The sequence below is a fragment of the Microtus ochrogaster genome, chromosome 2, assembly GCF_000317375.1.
Source record: "Microtus ochrogaster isolate Prairie Vole_2 chromosome 2, MicOch1.0, whole genome shotgun sequence".
Classification (NCBI taxonomy): Eukaryota; Metazoa; Chordata; class Mammalia; order Rodentia; family Cricetidae; genus Microtus; species Microtus ochrogaster.
The window spans coordinates 71,735,824-71,748,261 of NC_022010.1; the positions used below are offsets into that span (position 1 = coordinate 71,735,824).

The 12,438-nt window shown below is 50.2% G+C and overlaps 1 protein-coding gene across 1 annotated transcript in view; it reads left to right on the plus strand.

Annotated features, from left to right (window-relative positions):
- The first annotated feature begins 3,434 nt into the window (after positions 1–3,434).
- The window catches only part of Rcan1 (regulator of calcineurin 1), an 81,184-nt gene continuing 72,180 nt past the window's right edge, over positions 3,435–12,438 (plus strand). Inside the window, exon 1 of the mRNA XM_005345182.3 lies at positions 3,435–3,777. Within this exon, the coding sequence (XP_005345239.1) occupies positions 3,535–3,777 (243 nt within the window). The 5' untranslated portion in view covers positions 3,435–3,534. The remainder of the gene's footprint in view (positions 3,778–12,438) is intronic.

The following is a 12,438-nucleotide window of genomic DNA, read 5'->3' on the forward strand; positions in this document are numbered from 1 at the left end:
GAGGAAGAGGAAGAGGAAGAAGAAGAAGAAGAAGAAGAAGAAGAAGAAGAAGAAGAAGAAGAAGAAGAAGAAGAAGAAGAAGAAGAAGACCACCACACCACCCGTTTGGAGCTGAAGAGATGGCTCAGAGGTAAGATTTCTTGCTGCTTTGTCAGAGTACCTGAGATCAATTCCCAGCAGCTTCACCATGAGGCTCACAACCCAACCATCTGTAACTTCAGCTCCAGGAGAGGTGGGGGGGAGGACAGAGGGAGGGATGGAAGGGGAGAGAGAAGGAGGAAGGGAAAGAGGTGGGGGGAGGGAGGGAGGGAGAGGGCGACGCAGGGAGGGAAGGCACGGGGATAGAGGTGGGGGGAGAATAAAATTTAAAAAGTACCCTTGTTACTGTTGGAGAAACTGACTTGGTATCAACCACATCTTAGGTCATGAGACTAAGAAACAGCTCTCTCCTCTCTGCTGCCTGGGGAAGACCAGGCAGAGATGTTCTCCACTCAGAGCTTTAGTAGTGACCAGCAGCACTCTGACGTTAGTTATGGGTCACCTTGTCCTTGCCACTTGCCTGAGGTTGTCCCCCACTCTCCTGCCTCGGAGCTGCAACAGAGAGCCAGCTGTGATCTACGCCTGACCACATCTTGGGTTTCTGTTCCCATGGTGTGTCCTTTCCTCTCGCTCTCTGCCCATCGGGCCACTCTCTGTGCCACAAACAGCTTAGGGTAAGCCAGCCATGAAACAGTGCCCTGTCCCAAGGATGAAAACAACAGACCCACCCAGCAACTGGTTGGCTGGGTGTTGTTTTTCCAACACTGGGGCCCTGCACCCCTTGCCATCCTCTTCAGAATGTCTGGCTGGGGTCCAAAGAGGGTTTTTGACTCCGTGATGTCATTCTCTCTGATGAACTTCATCTAATCCCACGTGGCCTTTATCATACTCTTTTTTAAAGATGCCAGCTATGTGGGGACAATTGTGTGTCACAAAATCTGCCCCTTAAAGCACCACAAAGTGATTTTTCCAGTACACAAGGAGTCGGGCAGTTTTAGCTGTTCATCGCTGCTCAGAGAAACGTGACTCACAGCAGTCACTCCCTGCTCCCTCCCATCAGCCCCTGGCAACCTCTGGCCTATCATTCTTTGTCTCCGTGTATTTGCCTAATCTGGACAGTTTATATAAGTGGGATATATGACATTTTGTGAGTGACTTTTCATTAGCATAATGTCTCCAATGTCCATCATGGGAGGGTGACAATATTAATACTTCTTTCCATATTTGTAAGCCAAATATGTTTTCGTTGTGTGGCTATGCCCTGGTGCCTCCATCCACAGGACGCCTAGGTTCTTCCCATGAATAAAGATGCCAAGAGCAGCGATACCATAAATTGTCAGATGCAGGTTCTTGTATGATTTTATTTTTCTTGGGTTTATACCTAAGGAAAAAACTTCTGGGTCACGTGATGGTAACTTGAAATTTTTCTTTTCCAGGGAACCACCAAACTATCTAGCAAAGTGATGTGTCACCTCACAGATCCACCTGCAGGCCCGAGGCTTCATGTTTCTTCCTATTCACATCCTCTGGGCTTCTATGAATTATTTCTGCATGAGCCGTCTTTCTTCTCTTGGATTCTTGAGGGCATCACAATGGCCATACACTCAGTTTGGTATAATTTTGTTGTTGTTATTTTGTTTTGTTTTTGGACAAAGTTTCTCTGTCATTTGGAGCCTGTCCTGGAACTAGCTCTTATATACCATGCTGGCCTCGAACTCACAGAGATCTACCTGCCTCTGCCTCCCGAGTGCCAGGAAATTGGGTGTATATTTTATGACAATAGCTCCACTTCCTGACTAGTTGGGGTGCCTATTTTAGGAGAGTACATGGTACTAACCCAACACCCCCCTAAGAGGCTAGCGGCAGTAGCAGAGGGTACCATTTACTGAGCACATCCTGGATTCTGTCCCGTGTGACCTCATTTAATTAGAAGGGACACCAGGCTCCAGATTACTCTCCAAGTAATCAAGAGAAGGATGAAACTCACACTCAAGATTCCCCTCTGCCTTGATGTCCTTGCACAGTGCTCCCTTGAGGTCGCCGTGTTCCCCATAACAAATTTCCCCAAACCAAGGCCAGTGTCTTGCCTCATTTCCTACTGCCGCAGTTCTGAGCATTCCTAAGGCTGTGACCCTTTGGTACAGATCCTCACGTTGTGGTGATGCCCAACCATAAAACTATTCCATTGCTACTTCACAACTGTAATTCTGGTACTGTTATGAATCATAATGTACACGCCGGAACTACAGGATATATGACATGTGACCTCCGTGTAATGATCGACTCCCAGGATAAGAACCACGATCCTGCAGTATAGGGTGGCTTGAATGAGAAGTATCCCCTGTGGGCTCAGGCATTTGAATACTTGGTCCCCAGTTGGTGGCAGGGTTTGGGGAGGTTTACGAAGTATGGCTTCACTGGAGGAAGTGCCCACTGGGCATGGGCTTTGGCAGAGATAGTCTTCCCCCTATTTCTAGTTCCCTGTCCCTGCTTCTCACTAGTGTTTGGGACGTCATCTCTCATGCCTGTTACTGCCGTGGTCTTCCCACCAAAATGGACCCTTATCGCTCTGGAACCTGACTCTAATAAATGCTTCCATAAGTTCCCTTGGTCTTGGTATTTTATCACTGTAACATAAAATTAACTGATATGCACGGCAATAAAAAAAGACAATAAAGCAGAAAGATAAGTACTTAGAGGGAAGAAAGGAGGCCAGCAGGATGGGGCAAAGGGCAGAAGGGAGGGCAATGGGAGGGAGATGAGAGCAAAATACAGTATCTGTGTGTACATACCTATACACGACATATATATGAAAATTACTATTGAAACCCGTTATTTTGTATGCTCATTTGTATTTCTAATTGTTTAGAATTGGACAGTGGTATAATGATTAATAAGTTGACATACAGACGCGAGGCATGTTATCACGGCGTGATTCAAACCTTATTTGTGATTCCGTGGTAATCCACACTAAGAATCCAAAGGCTGCTGATGACCACTGAACAAGCTTCTAGCTATATTTCGTTCAAGTCCTCCTGACGTGGCTGCGCGGGAACCGCAGGCTCGCTGCCTCCTGGCAAGGACTGAGATGGTGTCCTTCAACAGGCACCGCCAGCTGTCAGAAAAGAGAACCAGCAAGAGGCCTCTGCCCGCAACAAATATGGCCGCCCTGAGGCTTCACGCTTAGGGCGGTGGGATGGGCCTCACGTGTCAAAATCCTGCTTCTTTATTGGTCATGTATATAAATAGGGCGGGACTTAATGACCCGAGCAAGCCGACCTTAAACGGACCGCTCCTGTGCTCCCACAGGAACTGCAGCTCGAAGTCGGCGGGCGCAGGCTGGCTGCCCCTCCCTCGTGGGGCGGAGGCGGGCGGGGCGGGCGCTAGAAGCCGGCGTTCCGGCGCCGCGGTGACCCCGCGAGGGCGAAGCGGGAGCCGGCGGCCGCGGCTCAGAGCCGAGCGCTGCCGAGCCGAGCGAGGGAGCGCGCGCCGGGAATGGAGGACGGCGTGGCGGGACCGCGGCTCAGGGAGGCGGCAGAGGCAGTCGAGGCGAGGGCGCCCCCCGGGGTGACTCTGAGGCCCTTCGCGTCCTTCTCTGCGGCTGCCGAAGCCGACGAGGGCGGCGGCGACTGGAGCTTCATCGACTGCGAGATGGAGGAGGTGGATCTGCAGGACCTGCCCAGCGCCACCATCGCCTGCCACCTGGACCCGCGCGTGTTCGTGGACGGCCTGTGCCGGGTGAGGACCGTGCGGCCGTCGGGGCGGAGGGGGGACACTTGTTGCGGGGCGCGGCCAGGGCGGGGATGGGCCGCAGCCCTGCTCCCGGGGTCGCCGGCTCTGAAGGCGGGCTGCCTTCTGCACCGCCTACATGGTCCAGATCATGTTCTACTGGATCATTGAAGATTTGAAATCAGTTCCTCCTCCCCACTGCCATGGTTGGTTACTCTTACCTGTCCCCTCTCCTCCTTCCCAGAGTGTCAAAATTGTGTGGATTAGGGAGGGGAAGGAACGACTCCCAGTATACTGGATGCCCCGATGGTGGCATGTCACCCCTATAAGGAACTAAATATCCTAAAGGCTTAGGAAAGGGTCCCCTTCCCCCTAACACCATTCTACCCAAACTGGCCAATCAACCGCAAGATAATGAGCAACCAGGATCCTCACCCAAACACCGGCTTTTCTTCCAATAGTGCGGATTGAGAATGCAGAGCCGTAGTCCTATTTATGAACAGTGAGTCACGTCGGTTTTCTCCTTCCTCCCAGTGAACGAGGTGAACCCCTCCTCTACCGAGTAAATACAGGGCAGGGGCTGAATCCCCAGGGACACCGTATAGCTCCCCTGGCCACTTCAGATGATAATTCATTCTGAGGTCCAGCTCACACTTGCTTGCTAGCCCTGAAGGCAAAATTGAAATTTTATTCTCTGCTGTATCCTCAGATCTATAACAGCCCCACAACGAAATTTTAATAAATGTTGAAATTAGTAGCTGGCCAAGTGGGCAGATCCTTAGACAATGCTGTTTCAGGATCTTGCCACAAAATGTATGAATTACCAGGCACCCAAGCAAGTAAGTACAGTCTCACAGTGAACTGATCTTACATGCGGGAAAGAGAGAGCCTGGGGTCCCTAAAGGTCTGAAGTGCTGGCCAGAGCTAAGCCTGCAGATGGAGCTCCTGACCTGTGACAATTGTTGCTCGGAGCACGATGTCCGGACGCTTACATGGTCATTGTAAATCCTTTCTGAAAGTAAATGGGCGTATAAATTATAAATAACCAAGACACAGTGGTGTTTCTCTTGGCAGCGACCTTCAGCTGCAGTTCATTGACATATGGACCCAGCGCCAGGCTGGGAGCTTTGCTGACATGTTTGACTGGGGGAAACAGAACAGGCAAGTAGCAGATGAAGCAGAAGGTGACCGTGCTGTAGGGAGGAGGAGGGCTCAGGAACTAGAGGTCTGAGGAAGGAATAAGTTGGCTGCCTGGCATCAAAGGAGCAGCGACACCTCTGGAATGATAAGGTGGCTCTTGCTAATTCCCCGATGCTGGCTTCTAGGGTGGGTGACTGTGAACCTGCCAAGCTTGTTGCTTTCATGGGGCTTGGATTCTGGAGAATGTGGAGAGGAACGGATCATAGGAAAGAAGCAAGGGAATGGGATATTTTAAAGCATAGCCATTCCTTGTATCCATGGCAGATCCTTGGTTCTGGGACACACACCCCCATACTAAAATCCGTCTGTGCACGGCAATGTAAAATAGCATGATGCTTGCACATAGCCTATGCTATCATCCCACAGGCTTTAGCTCCGCTTCAGGTGATGGATGATTCCAATGGGTTGTAAATGCTGTATAAATTTATCATAGGTTGTAAGTGCCATATAAATAGTTGTTACACTTTTTTTTAAAAAAAAATAATAGCAAGAAGGGAAGTTCTGTGGCTGTTCTAGCTGGTGCAGTTTTTATGAAGAAAAAAAAAAGTTGATTCCAGATTGCCCAGCTCTGAACATGAGGAACCTTTGGGTACAGAAAGCTGGCAGAAATGGTGGTCCATGGTAGAATGTGAAACAGAAACAGGTAGGAGTGACAGGTGGCAGACCGAGTGGCAGCCAGGTCCTTACAGGGTTGCATATCGCAGGTTTAGGATATTGAACCAAAGAGCTGGCTAATTGGGCTAGCCTCGGGAGCCTCACAAGAGGCATCCAGTCCATCAGTCATCACAGCAGCTAGAAGCCACATCAAGGAGAGGAAGCAGCATGGCTGGAGCCCCCCTCACATCCTCTCCCCGCCCCGTGAGGAGCTGCCCAGCAGGAGCTCTAGATCTGAAGGTGTGGAGTGGAGGGGCCAAAACTCGCAGGGAAGGAGCCCAGCTGTGGCACCCAGATCATCCAGTGATAGGGTCTGCCTTCCAGGGTCCAGAAAAGGGCCCTCAGAACAGTGTGGATACAGAGATACCCACTGCGAGTTAGGCCAAGTAGCCCAGGATGGCCCCTGCACAGGCTGAGAGGGCTGACAGAAACTCCTGAGGGGACTTTTCTATCTGGGATCCATGCGAAAGGAATAGCAAAGCTGGTGTGGGTGCCAGGGTAGGCGAGCGGGAAAGACCAGAAGGAGTTCAAGAGAGCGTTGAAGGGCAGGGTGCCATGGTGGGGAGGTCTGAAGAGCAACCAGGAGAGGGTCCCCAGAGAGCTGGACTCAGATGTTGCTCTGACTTTAAATTTGGGTGGAAACTGTCCTATAGGGAAGGGAAGTGGGTGGACGGGAGAGGAAGCGGGGAGGCGGGCCAGGCAGGGATAGGCTGTGCTCATTGTCAGGGTTGCTGAGACAGACACTGCTTAATGCAGAGGCATAGCATTGAAGGAGAAGGACCCAGCCTGGCTGAGCCTCCCCTTTCTCTCCACCTTGAGGTCTGGAGCTTCGGGATGAATGGTGGGGGAGTGTTACCCACTGATGAGCTGCTGGTTCATGGGTCCAGAGTGATGCAAACATCATTAGCCACTGGGTGCAGGGCGCCCGCCCGTGGTGCGAATAGCTCTGTACAGGAAGACCGCCTGACAAAACGGCCTTCATAGCAGGCCGCTGGTGGGTCTTTCCCCGTTAGCTAGCGAGAAAGTCTAGCAGGGCTTTTAACTTGCTGTCTGTGGGTCACTTTGGGATGGTAGATTGAAAACGTGCTTGCTTCAGGTTGGCCATGTCTACTCTGGTCTAGGTAGGTTACTGACAGCAGAGCTGACCCCAGGCCCTGGAGCTGGCGCCCCCTTTCTAGTCCTGACGTCTTAAAGGAAATAAGAAATTGAACTACTCACGTGTTGAGAATTTCTGAAACTTTTAGAACTGCTAGTATGTGAGTTGGATATGTGAGATTTGCTTTTAGTAGACTCTGTTAGTTAAATGTCTGCATAAGAAACTGTATCCTTGTTCATGTAAAGTAGTCTTGCTAGAGAGACTCATACCGTTACAGGGGGTGGAGACCTTTATTAAAATAAGACTACTTTCTCCTGGGCAAATGTTTGCTGGGCATACTCTGTTGCACTAGCTGCTCCTACAAATACGTTCTACTTAGAAGGCAAAGCTGTGCCTTCAACAAGCAATTACCTGTGCTTTGGGCTGTTGACTGGTTAGTTGGTTCCCTTTGCTAGCCGTCACCAAGCTAACGGGCAGTTTCAATGTTCCCATTTGGCCTCCACAGTGGAGAAACATGTGCTTGCCTTGATTGTCTCAGACACAAATGTGCATCTGATGGACAGAGCTTTGCCTAAAGGCTATGTCTGGAAATCACACAGAATCTACTTGTTTCTACTGAACACTCATTTCTTTAAAAAATGATGATTTATGATAGATAATTTTATTTTAATAACATATACTCTGATCAGCATAAAAGGAGCTTACGCAAGGGCCCTAAATTCTTTATATACATGCCCCACCCCCAAGCAAGGAGATTCCAACTGTACCTGCCCCTTGCAATCTGTTTTAAAAATTGTGTGTCTGTCGGGGCTGGAGAGATGGCTCAGAGGTTAAGAGCATTGCCTGCTCTTCCAAAGGTCCTGAGTTCAATTCCCAGCAACCACGTGGTGGCTCACAACCATCTGTAACGGGCCTGCAGGCATACAGACAGAATATTGTATACATACTAAATAAATATAAAAAAAATTGTGTGTGTGTGCGTGTTTGTGTGTGTGTGTGAAGGGGAGGATATGTTTGTGAGGTCAGGACAACTTTTGGAAACCCCTTCATTCCTTCCATCTTGCTTCTGAAGCAGAGTCTCCCATGTTTCTGCAGACTTTAGGCCCTGCCACTGGCCTGCAAACTGTGTGCTCTCCTGTCTCTTCCCACCTCCCACCTCACCGCAGGAGCCCCAGGGTTAGATGTGAGCCACCTCTAGTTTCTCACCCAGGTGCTGGGGCTCAGCTCACACCCCCAGGTTTGTTCCTGCCCAGCTACCTCGCCCCCCCCCCACCCGCCCTCGGAATCTCAAGGGATGTTTGAGAAGTCCCCTGTCCTACACTCCAAACCAATTCCATTCTGAGGCGAGGGAGCCGGGAATGACCAGTGGGTGACTTTCTTAGCCAAGTCTGAAGCAGTGCCTCCTGGGCTAGAAGGGGTTTGGTCTTGGTCAGGTATGGTAGCCCAGGCTTGTACGAAGGAGCTGAAGCAGGAGGATTGTCTTTTGTTTGAGGAGACCAGGGCTATGCAGTGAGCTGTGGTCCAACTTGAGCTACAGTGTGAAACCCTGTGGGAGGGAAATGTGGCTGGGAGAAAGAGACAATGCATAATTTAAAGAGACACCGAGTTATTGGCCACTGGGTCCAGACTAAGCAGATATCCAGCCTGCCTGCTCCTGGATTTCTTCCAGTCCATAATGGAGGTTAGGTTCTCTACCCCGAGGCTCCCTTTCCTTGACAGTTTGTGTGACTTTGAAGCCTAAGCAGAATGACTATCAACAGGAGTGTTCATGTCTTTGGGAAGTTTACTCTAAGGAAGGACCATCCTCTCCCCTTTTGCCCTTACATGCGGTCCCCAAGGGTAGACTTGTAGGCAAGTCCACATTCCATGGTGATTTGATGGTTGAAATGTTTTGGGGAACTGGAATGGCACCGCCGGTGTCCACAGCTTCCACTCCAAGGTTGAACATCAGCCATGTTTCTGCCTGTTTCCATCCCACATCAGTCTGGGTAACATACTGGAAATATGACATCCTGGGGGCGGGCTGGGGGGAGGGAGTTAGGAATCCAGGTAGTGTCAGGCCATTTTCACTTTTCAGCCAATTCTGGGGGCAAAGCCTTGTTCTCTCAGGCATACATCTTGGGTGAAGTTTCCTCTTCTGTTGTTTGGGCTCTGGTGTGGTGGGTTCAGTTTATCTGGACACATTTGGAACGCTATGATAATCTGTAAAAGTCCACATTCGCTAGGTGCAAGGCTTGGTGTAGCATTTACTCACTATTTCCTCGGCTTTAAAATTTCCGACTGTTCACAAACGGGAGACTCCCTAGCCACGCTGTTTCCTTTCTAAATGTTTAGTCTCTCTTCCACCCCACAAGTCAGTCCACCACCAAATCTTGCAGCAATCTTCATAGCAGAAGCTATAACTGTTCCTGTGCCTACAGCTACAAGCTCTTCAATCCTGGGGACACTTACATAAGGTGACAGAAAAAGGCTTCGTGATAGAGCAGGAGACTGACTGCTATTGACTCGGGGTTTGCATCTCAGGCTGCGCCTTTGTCTCTTTGTTTGGCTCCCTCAAAAACGGTGGCGAGAAAACACAATCTTGTCTTCAGTGCCAGTCAGCAAAGAGCTGGTTTGCTTCTGTGAATGCATTGCTCCTATGCAGTGTGTGTGTGTGTGTGTGTGCGTGTGTGTGTGTGTGTGTGTGTGAATAGACCCCTTGAGGATGCATGAGTCGTGCAGTCATTAGGACCCATTTTCAGAGCTGTGAGGGAGTTCCCTTTGTAAATACTAATGACTATCAGAACCAGCAGATACTGAGGTAATGAGACCAGGAGTGATTCTGCTGTGTCTGGAAGCAGTAGCAGGTTTCCCATAGCAGTAGATGGTAAAAACGTGTCCTGTGTGTCTGTATTGGCCAGGATTCTCTAAGGAGTAGAACTGATAGAATGAACACACACACACAAACACACGCACACACACAAACACACACAGGATTATTAGAGTGGCCTACAGGCTGTGGTCCAAGTAGTCTCCTGACAGAAAGGCCAAGGATGCAGTGGCAAAGACTGGACGTCTTTACACCATTCTGGTGCCAGAGTCCCAGGAAAGTCCTAGAAAGGTGCTGGTTTTCACTCCTCATTGGCATTCTAAAAGAGCGGTCCCTAACCCCCGTGCACAGTGAATGGGCAGGATAGATGAGGCTGCCGGTGAGGGTGAGGCAAGCTGGCAGGAAGCACAAGCTTCCTTCTCCCACATCCCTTCAAGAAGGCAGCCACCAGGAGGTGTGGCCTAGATTTAGCGTGGGCCTTTTCACCTCAGATGATCCAGATTGAGGGTGAGTCTCCCACCTCAGATACTCCAACCAAGAAAATTCCTCACGGGTATGCACAACTGCTGGGGTTGAGTTAATTCCAGATATAGTCAAGTTGACAACCAAGATTAGCTGCCACCGTGTCTCTGGGGGAAACCAAATATGTCAAAATATAGGACCTGAAGAACAGCAGCACCAGAAACATCAGTACCACAAGGCTTGGTTGGCTTCCTGCTGTATGAAATTCAGTCTCTAGAAGTCCTGGCATGGCCTGTCCACAAGGAGGCAGTGTGGTGTAGTGGGTAGGATCATAGGTCTTTCTCCAGCAGGCCACATTCACCCAGCCTGTGTTCTAGTTCTTCTTCCTGTGAAATGGGGATGCTAATAGTAGTTTGGGGGGAGGGGGAAGAAGAGTGGGTGACTTGGATCTAGCAAAGGTTCAGTGTGAGTTCCTGTATCAGTTTTCAACGCTGTGTAATGAACGTGTGAGTTACTGTATCACTTTCAAGCCCGGTGTGACAACTCACACAGATGGTTGGTGAACTAACAGGGCATGGTCGTGGGATCCAGCAGTGGCTGAGCCTGGCACAAATCTGCATTCAGGCGTCATCTGTGTTTCACATGGAGACCGGCAAAGGCAGATTTTGTGTGGACTGTCACTGGGGGCCTCAGTCCTTTGATGGTTAAAGATGGGTGTGTTCTTGGGTCTCTCCACAAGAGCTCAGAGTGGCTGCAGGCTTCCCTCAGAGCAAGAGAACATAAGGGTGGATGGAGCCCACCACGCCTCCTAACGGCAGCTCAGAGTGAGAGCCGTTGCCGCACTGTTCTGGGAGTGAGGTACAGATGCAGGTTTGATTTAGAATTTGCCCACTATTCTCCTAATTGTAGAATTTCTGGCTCTTAAATAAAGGTGATGCTTACAAATGCCATAATGCAAGGCCGCAGTGCTGGGAAATGGGTCCCGGGGACCAGAGACAGGCCACCTGGCAGCACCACGGTGAGGACCTTTCCTGTCCTGCTTACTTTATTACTTTACTTCCTCAGGAAGCAGCTCACTGGCCTCCAACTCCCTAGGTAGCCGAGAATGACCTTGAATTCCTGATCTTCCTGCCTCCACCTCCCAAATGCTATAATCACAGGTGCCCACCACCATACCCATTAGGTTGTTTGTTTTGATTTGATTTGTTTTTCCCACTACCCCCCCCCCCGGCCTCTGTGGAGCTACTGATGTTTAGAAATGTTTGCTAAAACAGGCTTGAGATAGAGCTCAGAATGTAGAACTCTCACTTGCCGTACTCAAGGCCCCAAGTTCAAGCCCCGGCACAGAAAACAGGTGTTTATTAAGGCATTCTTGTTTGGTTTTCTTTTGAAGCTCACCTTCATAAAAGAATGCCTCCGCGGCTTACATAAACTGCCTCGTTGGCGGCTGTGGAGCTCCAGAGATTCGATACATGTCACTGAGTTTCTGAAAGGAGCAGGGAGACTGAGCCCGTCGGCGACCACAGCGCCCTGGCTCATCTCAGAGGATAGGCAGGCAGACCTGGTTAACTCGGAGGGAGAAACTGGACCCTGAGCAGCTCGGGAAGGCCCAGTACTTTTCCTCTGTTGCGCATCTTGACTGGCGAGGCATGAAATTCCCACCGCAGTCGTAATTAACCCAGTAGAGAGGTATTTGAGGTTGGCCTGGATTTAGAATTAGAAGACAAAAAAGTTATTTAATTTAGAGAGCTAATTTTGGAGTTTTTCCACTCATGATAAGAAACAGCAGCTTTCCTTACTTTATCATGGCGTTAGCGTGCCTTCCCAAATGCCTCTGACAGACTTCCATTTTCTCACAGCTCAGAGGCTCCGCGGCTGGTGTCAGGGTGGAGTTTCTCTGCGTGGCCTACAGATGGCGCCCTCTCACTGTATCCTCGGAGGGTCTTTCCTGGTGTGTGGGGACAGGGAGCGTCTGGGGCCTTTTCTGAGAATTTGTAAAGACATAAGGGCCCCGGCCTTGGACCCTGGATTAATTACTTTCTTAGAGACCTCATCTCCCAGTCCAGCCTGTGTTAGGGCTTCAGCATGTGGATTTGATAGGGAGGAAAGGACCCAAACAGTTAGGCCTAACCACCCACCTTTGCGTTTCTGGTTAATCTCTAAGACAAGTGCGTTATTAATGCCCATTTGTGTAGTACGCTTTGTTTCCCCTTCTGAGAGCCTTGTGAAATCGTCCCATTGCTCAGGTGGTGTTCAGTGACTCAGGTCACACGGCGCTGGTCCCGCTCCTGCCCAGCTTCCACGCACATGCACTCAGAAGGCCTTGAGGCTCATCCTCCACACAGTTCAGCTCCGTCACCCCTAGACTGACACGGTACAGCTCTGTCACCCCTAGACTGACATGGTACAGCTGTCACCCCTAGACTGACACGGTACAGCTCTGTCACCC